At 37.6% G+C, this 13660-nt stretch overlaps 1 protein-coding gene across 7 annotated transcripts in view; it reads right to left on the reverse strand.

Annotated features, from left to right (window-relative positions):
- Positions 1-13660, reverse strand: part of PARG (poly(ADP-ribose) glycohydrolase) — a 163986-nt gene that overhangs the window by 29281 nt on the left and 121045 nt on the right. For 6 of the 7 annotated variants that reach the window (XM_049854648.1, XM_049854647.1, XM_049854645.1 and 3 more), the window contains one exon: positions 9790-9895. In XM_049854648.1, the coding sequence (XP_049710605.1) occupies positions 9790-9895 (106 nt within the window). Of the gene's footprint in view, positions 1-9789; positions 9896-13660 lie in introns of those variants that run through there. The other variant, XR_007513385.1, reaches the window with a different exon arrangement.

Consider the following 13660-nt stretch of genomic DNA (forward strand, 5'->3'; position numbering starts at 1 on the left):
AGGACTACTCAAAACCAGAAGAATTACAACAGGGAACCAGAGATGTTAATCTGTAAATGACAATAACGTCAGAACAATAAAAGAGGGAATAAATGGTGTAGGTATAGAACTTTCTAATGGAGAGGAAGGCAAGCCATTACTGAGTAATTATAGACTGATTATAGGAAGATAACGGTAAACTTCAAGGTAACAAACACAAAGAAAGTTAACAAGCCTACTCATCAAAGTAAAAAAGAAAAACAAAGTCTCAGGAAAAACAAAATCTACAAAAACAAAAGAAATGAAAAACAAAAATTCCACAAACAAAAGGAATTCAGCACAGGAGAGAAAGAGGAACAAAGAAAGTGTCAGCACTGCACAATGCCGGCAATGAACCCACACCTCTGAGTAATTACACTGAATGTAAGTGGCCTAAATGCACCCATGACAAGACAGAGAATGACTGGATGGATTAAAAAAAAGCAGAATCCATCAATATGCTGTCTAAAAGAGATACACCTTAGAAACAAAGATGTAAATTTATTAAAAATCAAAGGATGGAAAAAAATACATCAAGGAAACAGCTACAAAAAGAGCAGGAGTAGCAATACTAATCTCAGACAAAGTAGGCATTAAAACAAAATCCGCCATAAAAGACAGAGAAGGGCACTATATAATGATTAAAGGGACGATTGATCATGGGTACATTACCATAATAAACATCTGTGCACCCAATGACAGGGCTCCAACATACATAAACTTTAACAGCACTGAAAAGAGAAACTGACAGTTCAACACACCACTCTTGGTAAAGGACAGAACATCTGGAAAGAAACTCAACAAAGATACAGAAGAGCTAAAGGGCACAATCAGCCAACTTGGCCTCATAAACATATAGAGAACACTCCACCCAACAGCTGCAAAGTACACATTCTTTTCCAATGCACGTGGAATTTTCTCCAGAAAAAACCACATCTTAGGCCACAGAGCAACCCTCAACAAAATCCAAAACGCTGAGATAATAATAAGTATCTTCTCTGATCACAGCACCATCAAAGTAGAAATTAACAACAGGAAGAACAAAAAACAAAATCCATTACATGGAAACTGAGTAACACCCTGTTTAAAAACCAGTGGCTAATGGAAGAATCAGAGATGGAATAAAAAAACTTCTAGAATCAAACGAAAATAAAAACACATCATACCAAAACCTTTGGGACACAGCAAAGGCAGTCCTCAGAGGTCAGTTTATAGTAATAGATGTACACATCAAAAAAGAAGGGACAAAATCAAAACATTAACTACACAACTTGAACAAACAGAAAGAGAACATCAGAAGAAGCCCACAGCCACCATAAGAAAGGAAATAATAAAGATCCAAGCAGAAATAAATGAAATAGAGAATAGAAAGACAATAGAAAGAATCAACAAAACCAAAAGCTGGTTCTTTGAAAGAATCAACTAAGCCAACAAACCACTGACCAAAATGCCAAAAGAAAACATGAGAGGATGTAAAAACCCAAATAAGAAATGAAATGGGGGACATTTCAACAGACTCAACTGAAATAAAAAGGATCATAACAGAGTATTACAAAAAACTATACTCCAACAAATTTGAAAACCTAGAGGATAAATGAACAAATTTCTAGAGGCACACTACCTACCCAAACTAACACAAAATGATGTTGAAAATCTGAACAGACCCACAACAAGAGAAGAGATTGAAAAGGTAATAATACTAATAAAAAAAACCTCCCAACAAATAAAAGCCATGGCCCAGATGGTTTCACTGGAGAATTCTACCAAACATTCAGAGAAGACCTTACACCAGTACTACTCAAACTATTTTCAAAACACAGAAAAGGAAGCAGTACTTAAGAATTTATTCTATAAAGCCAGCATAACCCTGATACCAAAACCAGGCAAAGACACCACAAAAAAAAAAAAAAGAAAATTACAGACCAATATCTCTTATGAATATAGATGTAAAAATTTTCAAAATTCTAGCCAATAAAATTCAGCAGCATATCAATAAAAAATACACCACAACCAAATACGATTCATACCAGGTATGCAAAGATGGTTCAATATTAGAAAATCAACCAATGTGATCCACCACATACATAAAACGAAAAAAAAGAATCACATGATCATCTCAATAGACACAGAAAAGGCATTCAACAAAGTCCAAAACCCATTCCTGATAAAAGCTCTTAATAAAATAGGTATAGAAGGGAAATTTCTTAACATAATAAAGGGCACCTAAGCAAAACCAATGGCAGAGAGGCTCAGAACATTCCCCTTGAGAAGAGGAACAATACAAGGATGCCCTTTATTGCCACTCCTATTTAACACTGTGCTGGAAGTCCAAGCTAGAGCAATAAGGCAAAGAAATAAAGGGCATCCAAATCAGTCATGAAGAAGTTAAACTGTCCCTATGTGCAGATGATATGATACCATACATAGAAAACCCTAAAGACTCCATGAGAAAACTACTGGAACAAAGATTCAGCAGAGTAGCAGGACACTAAAAAGTCAGTTGAATTCCTATACACAAATAAAGAGAATAAAAAGGAAATCAGGAAAACAATACCATTTATAAGAGCCCATAAAAAAATAAAATACTTAGGAATAAATCTAGCAAGGGATGCAAAAGACCTATACAAAGAAAATTACAAAACACTACTGTAAGAAACCAAAAGAGATCTATGTAAATGGAAAAACATAGCATGCTCATGGATGGGTAGACTCAACATTGTGAAAATGACAATTCTACTTAAAGCTATTTACAAATTCAATGCAATCCTGATCCAAATACCAAAAACATTTTTTAAAGAGATGGAAAAATGTATCATTAACATTATATGGAAAAGGAAGAAACCCCAGATAAGTAAAGCACTATTGAAGAGGAACAATAAAGTAGGAGGACTTGCACTACCTTACCTGAGAACCTACTATACAGCTACAGTAGTCAAAACAGCCTAGGTTTGGTACAACGACAGATACATTGACCAATGGGACTGAATTGAGAACCCAGATGTAAATCCATCCATGGCCACCTGATTTTCAACAAGGGCCCAAAGTCCATCAAATGGGGAAAAGACAGTCTTTTTAACAAATGGTGTTCGTAAAACTGGATGTCCATCTGCAAAAAAAATGAAACAGGACCCATACCTCACACCATACACAAAAACTAACTCAAAATGGATCAAAGACCTAAATATAAGGCGAAAAACTATGAAGTTCACAGAAGAAAAAAATAGGATCAACTCTAACCAAAACCAAAACCAAACCCAGTGCCGTCGAGTCGATTCCGACTCATAGCGACCCAATAGGACAGAGTAGAACTGCCCCCTAGAATTTCCAAGGAGCACCTGGCGGATTCGAACTGCCGACCCTTTGGTTGGCAGCCGTAGCACTTAACCACTACGCCACCAGGGATCAACTCTAGAGGCCCTAATACACGGCTTTAACAGGATACAAATCTCAACCAACTACACATAAACTTCAGAAGATAAGCTAGATAACTGGGATCTTCTAAAAATTAAACACTTACGCTCATTAAAAGACTTCACCAAAAAAAGTAAAAACAGAACCCTCAGACTGGGAACAAAATTTTGGCTATTACAAATTGGACAAAAGCCTAATCTCTAGAATCTATAAGAAAATCTAAAACCTCTAAAACAAAAGACAAATAATCCAATTTAAAAAATGGACAAAGGAAATGGACAGACACTTGAGCAAAGAAGTCATTCAAGGGGCCAACAGACACATGAGGAAATGCTTGGGATCACTAACCATTAGAGAAATGCAAATCAAAACCACAATGAGATAACATCTCACCCCAGTGCCACTGGCACAAGTCAAAACATCAAGAAATAACAAGTGTTGGAGAGGCTGTGGGGAGATCTGAACTCTTATGCACTGCTGGTGGGAAGGCAAAATGACACAACCATTTTGGAAAACAATATGGCACTTCCTTAAAAAGCTAGAAATAGAAATACCATATGATCTAGCAATCCCACTTCTAGGAACATATCCTAGAGAAATAAGAATCGTCACACGAACAGACATATGCATACCCATGTTCACTGCAGCATTGTTCACCATAGCAAAAAGATGGAAACAACCTAGATGCCCATCAACAGATGAATGGATAAACAAACTGTGGTACATACACACAGTGGAGTATTATATTATGCAATGATAAAGAGCAGCGATGAATCTTTGAAGCATCTCATAACATGGATGAATCTGGAGGGCATTATGCTGAGTGAAATAAGTCAAGCACAAAAGGCCAAATATTGTATGAGACCACTACTGTAAACACTCATGAAAAGGTTTACACACAAGAAGTAATCTTTGATGGTTATGAGAGAGGGGAGGGGTGGAGATGGAAAAACACTAAATAGACAATAGATAAGTGGTAATAACTTTGGTGAAGGGTAAGACAGAACACACTACTGGGGAATCCAGCAACAACTTGTACAAGGCAAGGTCATGGAAGCTCCACAGATATACCCAAACTCCCTGAGGGACTGAATTGCTGGGCTGAGGGCTGTGGGGTCCATGGTCTTGGGGAACATCTAGCTCAAGTGGCATAACATAGTTTACAAAGAAAATGTTCTACATTCTACATTGGTGAGTGGTGTCTGGGGTCTTAAAAGCCTATGAGAGTGGCCATGTAGGATACTCCAATGGTCTCACCCCTTCGGGTACAAGGAATAATGAAGAAAACTAAAGATACAAGAGAAAGATTAGTCCAAAGGACTAATGGATTACATCTACCACAGCCTCCACCAGGCTGATTCCAGTTCCACTAGATGGTGCCCAGCTACCACCACTGACTGCTCTGACAGGGATCACAACAGAGGGTCCCCTACAGAGCTGGAGAAAAATTCAGAACAAAATTCTAACTCAAAAAGAAAGACCAGACTTGCTAGCCTGACAGAGACTGGTGAAACCCTGAGACTATGGCCCCCAGACACCTTTCAGTTCAGTAACGAAGTCACTCCTTAAGTTCACCCTTCAGGCAAAGATTGGACAGGCCCATAAAACAAAATGAGACTAACAGGGTGCACCAGCCCAGGCGCAAGGACTAGACCGCAGGAGGGGACAGGAAAGCTCGTAACAGGGAGCCCAAGGTTGAGAAGGGAGAGTGTTGACATGTTGTGGGGTTGTTAACCAATGTCACAAAACAATATGTGTACTAAGTTTTTTATGAGAAACTAGTTTGTTCTGTAAACCTTCACCTAAAGTACAATTAAAAAAATAATAAATATTAAATATATATATATATATGGGAAAGGAGAATGTGGGTGAGGGTATAGATGAAAAAATATGTCTCTGAATTGATAAATTGTTGAAGCTTGGTGAAGGGTAAATTGGGATTCATTATACTGTTCTGTTCACATTTATATGAGTTTGAATTTTTTCATAATAAAAGGATTTAAAAAAAGAAAAAGTCAAATAATCTACAGTATCAAAACATCTCCTTACAGCCTAGGAAACACTACTGGGCAGTTCTACTCTGTCATATAGGGTTGCTATGCGTTGGATTTGACTCAATGGCACAAAAACAACATTTATTGAGCACTTGCACAGTGCCAGGCCTTACTCTAAATCAGTGGTTCCCCACCATGGGTGACTTTGTCCTTCCAAAGACATCTGGCAATGTCTGGAGACATTTTTTTGTCATCACAAGTGGGAGGAGAGGGAGGAGTGGTACTGGCGTCTAGGGCTCAGACATCAGGGATGCAGCTTAACACCGTCTCAATAAAGAGTTATCCAGCCTAAAATGTCAATGGTGCTGAGGTTGAGAAACCCTCTTCTACATGAATAAACTCATTTGATCTTGTAAAGTGACCATTCTTTTTATTCTCATTTTACAGATGAAGAAACTAAGGTACAGAGAGCTTAAATAGCTTGCACAAAGGTCACACAGCTTGTAATTGGCAGCCCTGGGATTCAACACCAGGAGTCTGACTTTGGAGCTCACTTTCTTAACTATTATACACTGTTTTCTCAATAAAACATAACCAGAAAATAGATAACTATATAAAAATGTGGTAACGGTTAAGTTGGTAGAGTATAACAACTAAATGGAACAGTATAAACATTATTGTTAATGTTTATAAAACAGTATAAACAAATTACAAAATTCATGTACAAGCATATGAAATATATTTAGCCATATTTCTAATAAAATACAAATTAAAAAATTTACACATGCATATGTTTCCCCTCCATGAAAAAAAATTTTAAAACATAAATATCTGTTATTTTAAGTAAAACTGAGGATACAAAATTACATGTATATGATCATTATAAGCAGATAAAATATGAGGGAAAAGGGAACTATGTGATGTTTGAGTAGAGGGATAACATTTCTAAAATTTTACATCTAGTCTAGGGTCTAGAACATAGAAAGCTGTAATGCTGTATTTTTATGCTAATAACACGTGCCTTAAAGCTTGTTTGCCAACCATGCCCCTCCCCTGGTTAGGTATTTTTGTAAGCATGTTATACTGATTTTTTTACAGCAACATACAAAAAAAAAAAAACTGGTACAGTGGCACTTATGAAAATATCTTGTGGGGGGGGCACATATGGCAAACAAATGTAGAAGGCGTGTGTTATTTGCATGAAAATACCGTAAATGTCTAGTGAATGAATGAATTTATGAACAACCTTCTCTTAATAGCCGTCACAATAATGTACAATTATAGCAGTTCAAAATTAAATTGTTTCAAATTACAAAATTCATGTACAAGCATATGAAATATATTTAGCCATATTTCTAATAAAAGAAATACAAATTAAAAAATTTATACATGCATATGTTTCCCCTCCATGAAAAAAATTTTTCATGATTTTTGTTACAAAGATATATGCTCACAACAGAATAATACAGTTAAAAAGAAAAGGAATACCTATATCACCCACAAAAAGACAACCATAGTTAATCTTTGACAGCTCTGGGCTGGGTTAGTTAATCTTTGCACACAAACAGGTACTGTATTTTTTACAAATATCATGCCCATGGAAATAACACACCCACCCATATAATGCTTAGGAAAATAACGTGAGGAGTGAGGCAGGGAGGTGTTGTGCCATTAGCAAAAAATGTGTTACGTGCCCATTATTGGCATATAGATACGGTAAACATAGAGAACCTTGAATTTGTGTGTGTGATAGTATATACTCATGATTGAATTTTAGAAAAGTGGTTTACATGACATATATGGTATTCTTCCCCATCTGGTGATATTCCAAGAACATCCTTCCAGGTCAACAGATATACTTCTGCAGTGGTTTTTAATGGCTACGTAATATTTTATTACACAGATGTACCATAATTTCTTTCTTTTCAGAATCACAATTTCAGTAACCATTCCCCCAGTGAAGGATATTATGACTGCTTCTAATTTTTAAACGATTATTCAGGTAATGAAGGGAGGGAATTGTCAAAAAGCCACTCCAAAGTTTTTAAAAATCTCAGTAACTGAGAAAATGAACTAGGTAATAAAAATCTTTGAATACTATGCTTGATAGTCACTAGAAGAAGCCAAACCGCAGTCTGAGACAAAGACTTTTATGTTATAAAGCAAAGAAACCAATACATTTATAAACCTTCTCCAACTGTCCATCAGGAATGACCAAGGCTTATGGCAGACCTGGTTTCTGGATTGATGACATGAATCTAGTCATTCGTTTTACTTAAGAGGAAAACAGAAAAAAAGTATCTGTCATAAGATCAATAAGCCCAGAATGAAAAACAGGTTTCCTCAAATTCAGGATGATAAGGAATGTCATAAAAAATACAGAAATTCTTTCTTTTACAGACTTTCAAAAAACAGAGAAAAGTATCATGCAGTTTTTATTTCTGAGCTTGACAAAAATGTAGGTGAAAGTCTTCAGAATAAGGGGATAGAAGAGATTTTTCTAAGCATGCCATAAAAATTCGAACACATAAAAATTAACTCTGTATAGCAATAACGTAACAGGTGAAATAAATGAAAACAAAACTGAGAAAAATACCTGCAACATATGACAGTTAAAAGATTAATTTTTTTTTCAATTTTTATTGTGCTTTAAGTGAAAGTTTATAAACCAAGTCAGTCTCTCATATAAAAACTTACATACACCTTGCTATATAATCCTAGTTGCTCTCCCTCTAATGAAGACAGCACACTCCTTCCCTCCACTCTCTATTTTCGTGTCCGTTCGGCCAGCTTCTGACCCCCTCTGCCCTCTCATCTCTTCTCTAGACAGGAGCTGCCCCCATAGTCTCATGTGTCTACTTGATCCAAGAAGCTCATTCTTCACCAGTATCATTTTCTATCCCATATGCAAGTCCAATCCCTGTGTGAAGAGTTGGCTTTTGGAATGGTTCCTGTCTTGGGCTAACAGAAGGTCTGGGGGCCATGACCTCTGGGGTCCTTCTAGTCTCAGTAATATTTCTTAATATGCAAAGAATTATTACTAACCAGTGAAAAATCAAAACTATACCCAAAGACATAAATGGGCACAAGAGGTGAAAAAGCAATTTTCAAAACAAACAAAAATAGCCAATAAACAAATGAAAATTGTTAAACCTCAGAGTAATTAAAAAAACCCATCTTGGTGACATTGCTCAAGCAGGGAAGAAAGGGTAAACTGACAGAGCCTTTCGGAAGGGCAATTTGCAACAGGTATAAAAACAGAAAGGAGTCCCAAGTGGTGCTGTTAACATGCTCACTGCTAACCAAAAGGTTGGTAGTTTGAGTCCACGCACAGGTGCCTCAGAAGAAAAACTTCATGATTTGTTTCCGAAAATCAGCCCTGGAAAACCCTACAGAGCACAGGTCTGCTCTGACACACGTGGGGTCTCCAGGAGTCCGAACAGACGCCACAGCAACCGCTTTTCTGGTTTATCAGAACAAAAACAGTCTGTGTCCTCTGATTCAGCCATTTACTCCTGGGAACCACCCCGAGGAGGTGAGTGTGTGTGTCGTATCAATCACTGTGCACTGCAGCACTGCAGGGTGACTGTAACACAAAGCAGGCAACCAACAGAGCAGCAACACACATGTACATGCATCAGAATACCACAGAGCCCTTAAAAAATACTGACAGTAAATCAGCATTTCTTGGTTTCAAAAGCTATCCACAAGATGGTAGGGTTTTCAAAAAGAGGAGGTTAAAGAATAGGATATATGATTTGATCTCATTAATGTCAGATGATTACAGAGATGTCCAAAAGGATGCCCACCAAAAAACCCACAGTGAATTCTAATGATTTTCACAAGCTTCATGGGATCATTTTCAGAAGAATAATGAAAAGTTTTTTAGGGGGAGGGAGAGAGGGTTTACATTATAACATACTCAACTGTCCTACCCCCAATAATAAGACGGGCTTTTTCTAGATCTACTTTGGCTATCGAGACCAGCTGGCTGTTTTATGTTGGCTTTTATTGTTGAATTGCTACTTTGGTAACCATTCTAACCAAGGACACAATACTTTTTTCTATAACCGACACTTTCAAAAGTAAAGCACAGGTCATAACCTGGTGAATGGCCAACAGCTTTTGGATCGGGTCTTGTGAATCTTCTACCATCACCACCCAAACGCTTCCTGACCTGCACTGCTGCCTCTCCCCCAAGCTAGACTCCCACGGCGCCACGCACAGGAAGGAAAAAAAGGTAGTGTCAAATATTCTTTTTCTTTGTGGTACCTTATTATGACAGAACAATGGAAACTAGGTTTGAAGGACTGACTTTCTTTCTCCAGTAAAAGTGCTGTTATCCTCCGTGTAACAACTCACTCACCTTTTAATCTAGAATCACCTCCAAAGGCCCCACAGCCCCAGTTTCCCGTGGCCACTGCAGAAAGATTCTCTGAAGAAACTCCAGGGCGGACAAATCCACAGTAAGCCTGAAGGATAAAGGAGACGTCAAAGCACGTGAGTGGACAGACACTAGCAGTGTTTCTGACTGATGTTCTAGGAGCGGTAGCCATTACCAAGTTTATGTTATTTCTTTCCTTTTTTTTCTTCAGGGACTAAGTAGAGGGAAAAACAGAGATAGAAAAGCCTGGAATTAGATAAAGATGAGATTAAGAAATGATAGATTCTAACATTTATTTGTTTACTGCTGGGCAAATCAAATACCTTACACCAATACCTGTCTCAGTTTCTTTTTTCCAATTCAAACCAACACAAATATCAGAGATAGCTTAAGAATTGATGGGATCCCAGCTACCAATTCCATGAGCCAAAATGGAAGGAAGGTGCTTGGGACAACACATTTGATGGCCATTTTCTCATCAAGGCAAAGAATTACTAATAAGCTTTCTCAGCACGCTCTCTCCCTGAATTACTGGGATTAGGTTAATAACTGTGATTAGTTTTTAAGGGTGTTTCCTGCAACTAACATGCTTAACAAAGAGCAAGCAACCACCTACTAAAAGGATTCTTACACTGAGTAAAAAAATAACCTTCAGATCCTTTCCAGCTCCAAGTCTCTGCTTTCACAGTTTTGTTTTAAGCTAGAATATTAAAAAATTTGTCGGTAATCTGAGAAAAGTGCAATACATCACAAGGATGCTGGCTGAGTATTATTTACATGAACAACTGATTTTGTATATGAGTTTATGGTCTCAAAGTGTCTGATTTCCATTTCTTTGCTGTCAGCCTAGTTGGCCTTTCTGCCTCCTAAGGGTTCCTAGTTTTCTGAAACTATCAGACTATATTAAAAGGTTTATTATAATAGCAAAGCAAATCTCCCCTGGGTTCTCTCAAGGACCAAATAAAGCCTAAAATATAGCTTACATATAACAGTAAATAAAATAAAAAGAATGATCTGTGACAAATGCTTCCAGGGAAAAACCCAGAATAAAGAAAGGTGCTTCTATGAAAGCCACACAGAGATACAGTAAATTGCTCTCTGAATTTTCCACAAAGGTATAAAAATTTATTTTACATCCTGTCTGGATGGATTAACAAGGCTATTCCTTCCACCTCCTCCTAGACCGTAAATCCTGACGGATATTAATTGTAAGCTGGTACCAGACCATTACTCAAGGCTTGTGTTACAGAGCTTACACAAGAACTCACAAATTACCTGCATAATCAGATGCATGGAGCTTCTGAAAATCTCTTTCAGGTCAAAAATATCAGAGAGCTCATTTTTTTTGAGCAGGTTCTTCAAAGATAAAGAGTTGCTACCATAATGCCCACAAGGGAGATAACAAACCTGCTGTCGGAACAGACACAACTTTGTCACTTCATTTCCTGTCAAGTTCTTCTAACTCGTCTGGATGAAGAGGAGGCTTGCTTAACCTCTCAGCTCATGTCTCTGCTTCATACTGTTAAAAATGCCTTTTCAGCCTTTTCCTCACTGCTGTCTCTAAGCAACTGGGCTAACTTTACTCCAACAGGCAAACACAGCTTAGTGAAACTACAGAGCAAAGGCAGGGAACCGTCTGACGCAAAATCGAATACAAAGTATTAACCAAGTTTTCCTGAAATGGTCTTGAAAAATGGCCATAACAAAAACAAACTACAGAACTGAAATTAAGCTATATTTAGTGTTCTAATCAAATAAAAGCAAATGAAACTGTGAAAAGTTAATCAAATAGAAATAAAAAACCAAAACCACTGCCGTCGAGTCGATCCCAACTCATAGCGACCCTGTAGGACACAGTAGAACTGCCCCATAGAGTTTCCAAGGAGCGCCTGGCGGATTCGAACTGCCAACCCTTTGGTTAGCAGCTGAGGCACTTAACCACTACGCCACCAGGGTTTCCTCAAATAGAAATAGAGGATATAAAAACGATGGCAGGATAGTTAGGTGTAAACAGTAAGTGGTTGTAAATTATTAAATACAAGATTCTTTCACTCTGCTAAAGGCAAGCATTTCTAAAGTCAGAAATAAGAGACAGAGAATCGGTAAGCTTCTCTGAGTCCCCTTTAAAGGGACAACCAAGTCTTGTTCCTTCTAGTAAGAGGCGGTATCTCTTAGATGCCACCACCTGGGCAGGCCATGAGTCAGGGATCATTTCCTTTTACGGTGGGAACTGAGCTCCTCGCTGAGGAACAAAGGTCAGATCAAGGTACTGAGACCTCAAAAGAGCTGCCAGGTTCTCACTTCATAGGAAAAGGTGCTAGGAGTTCTCAAGAGCTCTGCACTGATCCACACAGTTCTTTTCCCTCACCAGAGCCAGAGTACTTGAGGACAGTGATGGGAGGGGTGAGAACAGGGGAAAGCCAGCTCCAGCTCTATCCACCAATGCTAGAGCAACTGATTTTCACTAATAACTTTAAATGCAGGAAAAGCAGCAGCAATCAAACCTCAGAATAGTAAGTAGAAGCTGCCAGTACCAACACACCTACATCTCACAGAGTTATACTGAAGAATGAGCTTTGACGGGGAGGGATAAAGAGGAAAACATCAAGCCACTCTGGAATCCTGAAGGAAGCCAGAGGCAGGAGGAAGATACCGGTATCCAGAGTTAAAAACTAGAGAACAGGAAATGGTTAAGACAGAGACGCAGGAAGGAAGCAAGAAATGTGGAAAAGGCACCAAAGAAAACAGGTGTAAAAACCTCCAGGCTCAGAAGTACCTACACATGCGTGCCTGTGTGTATACACACACACACACACACTCACTCGTAAGTAAGTACTCTGGCTTTGGTATGAATTTTAGAAGGCCCATCTAAATATAATTAAACTATGTCTTTCATTATCATATAAATACATTACACTGTTTGTTAGGTTAATAACTGAACAATTATTGCTCCTAAAGTGCTGCTTATTCATAGGAAATGACGATACTGCATTTGTCTAACTTAATACCCAGTTGGTACAGACACTGATCTCCTCAGGTTTTAGTATGCCATGATTTCATGAAACAAACATGATATAAAAAGGCCCTTAATGGTCTTTTGGAAGGTAAAGTAATATGAATCAAGAGTCTTAAAATTATCCTTGGATTCAGTATTAACATTTTTATACATTTTTTCTAACGATAGCAAAAAATGGTCAACTGTACAAAGATACTTATTTCTACACTATGAATGACAGAGAAAAATTTGCAACTACCTAATCATTAAAAAATAAGAGTTAAAATCAGCCTATACCAACTCAACCAATTTTATGATTGTTAAAATTTTATTATGAAGATTATTGGGAAGAGTGAAAAATATTTACAATCTAGCGGTAAATGAAATAGATAAAATACAAAATTACAGGAAACTTCTGAACACAATTATATGAAACTAAATATTCCTGAGCAAAGATCTAGAAAGTGAAGACCACGCGTCTGAAAGGCAGAATTTTAGGCCACGCGTCTGAAAGGCAGAATTTTAGGCCACCTTTTGGCTTTAAAATAACTGTAACATTAGTAAATTGGTTTTGCTGTGTTAAAATGCAATATAAAATGAAAGAACTATGCAGGCCTCAGTTTCCTCACGTGTAAAGAAAGTCAAAGACCAGATTAAGTACACAGTTGTTCTGACTCTGTATACTAAGGGACTAGGGAGACTCAAGAGATAATGACACGCTTTCAGCAAATATTCCTGAAAAGTAAAGTGACACATACTTTAAGAGAATATTATACATGATTAGATGTTGAACTTCTTAGAAACATCAGCAAGCAAGTATGATTACATTTGACCAAGGTCTGGTATAATAACAAGCCC

Source organism: Elephas maximus, chromosome 16, assembly GCF_024166365.1.
Source record: "Elephas maximus indicus isolate mEleMax1 chromosome 16, mEleMax1 primary haplotype, whole genome shotgun sequence".
NCBI lineage: Eukaryota > Metazoa > Chordata > Mammalia > Proboscidea > Elephantidae > Elephas > Elephas maximus.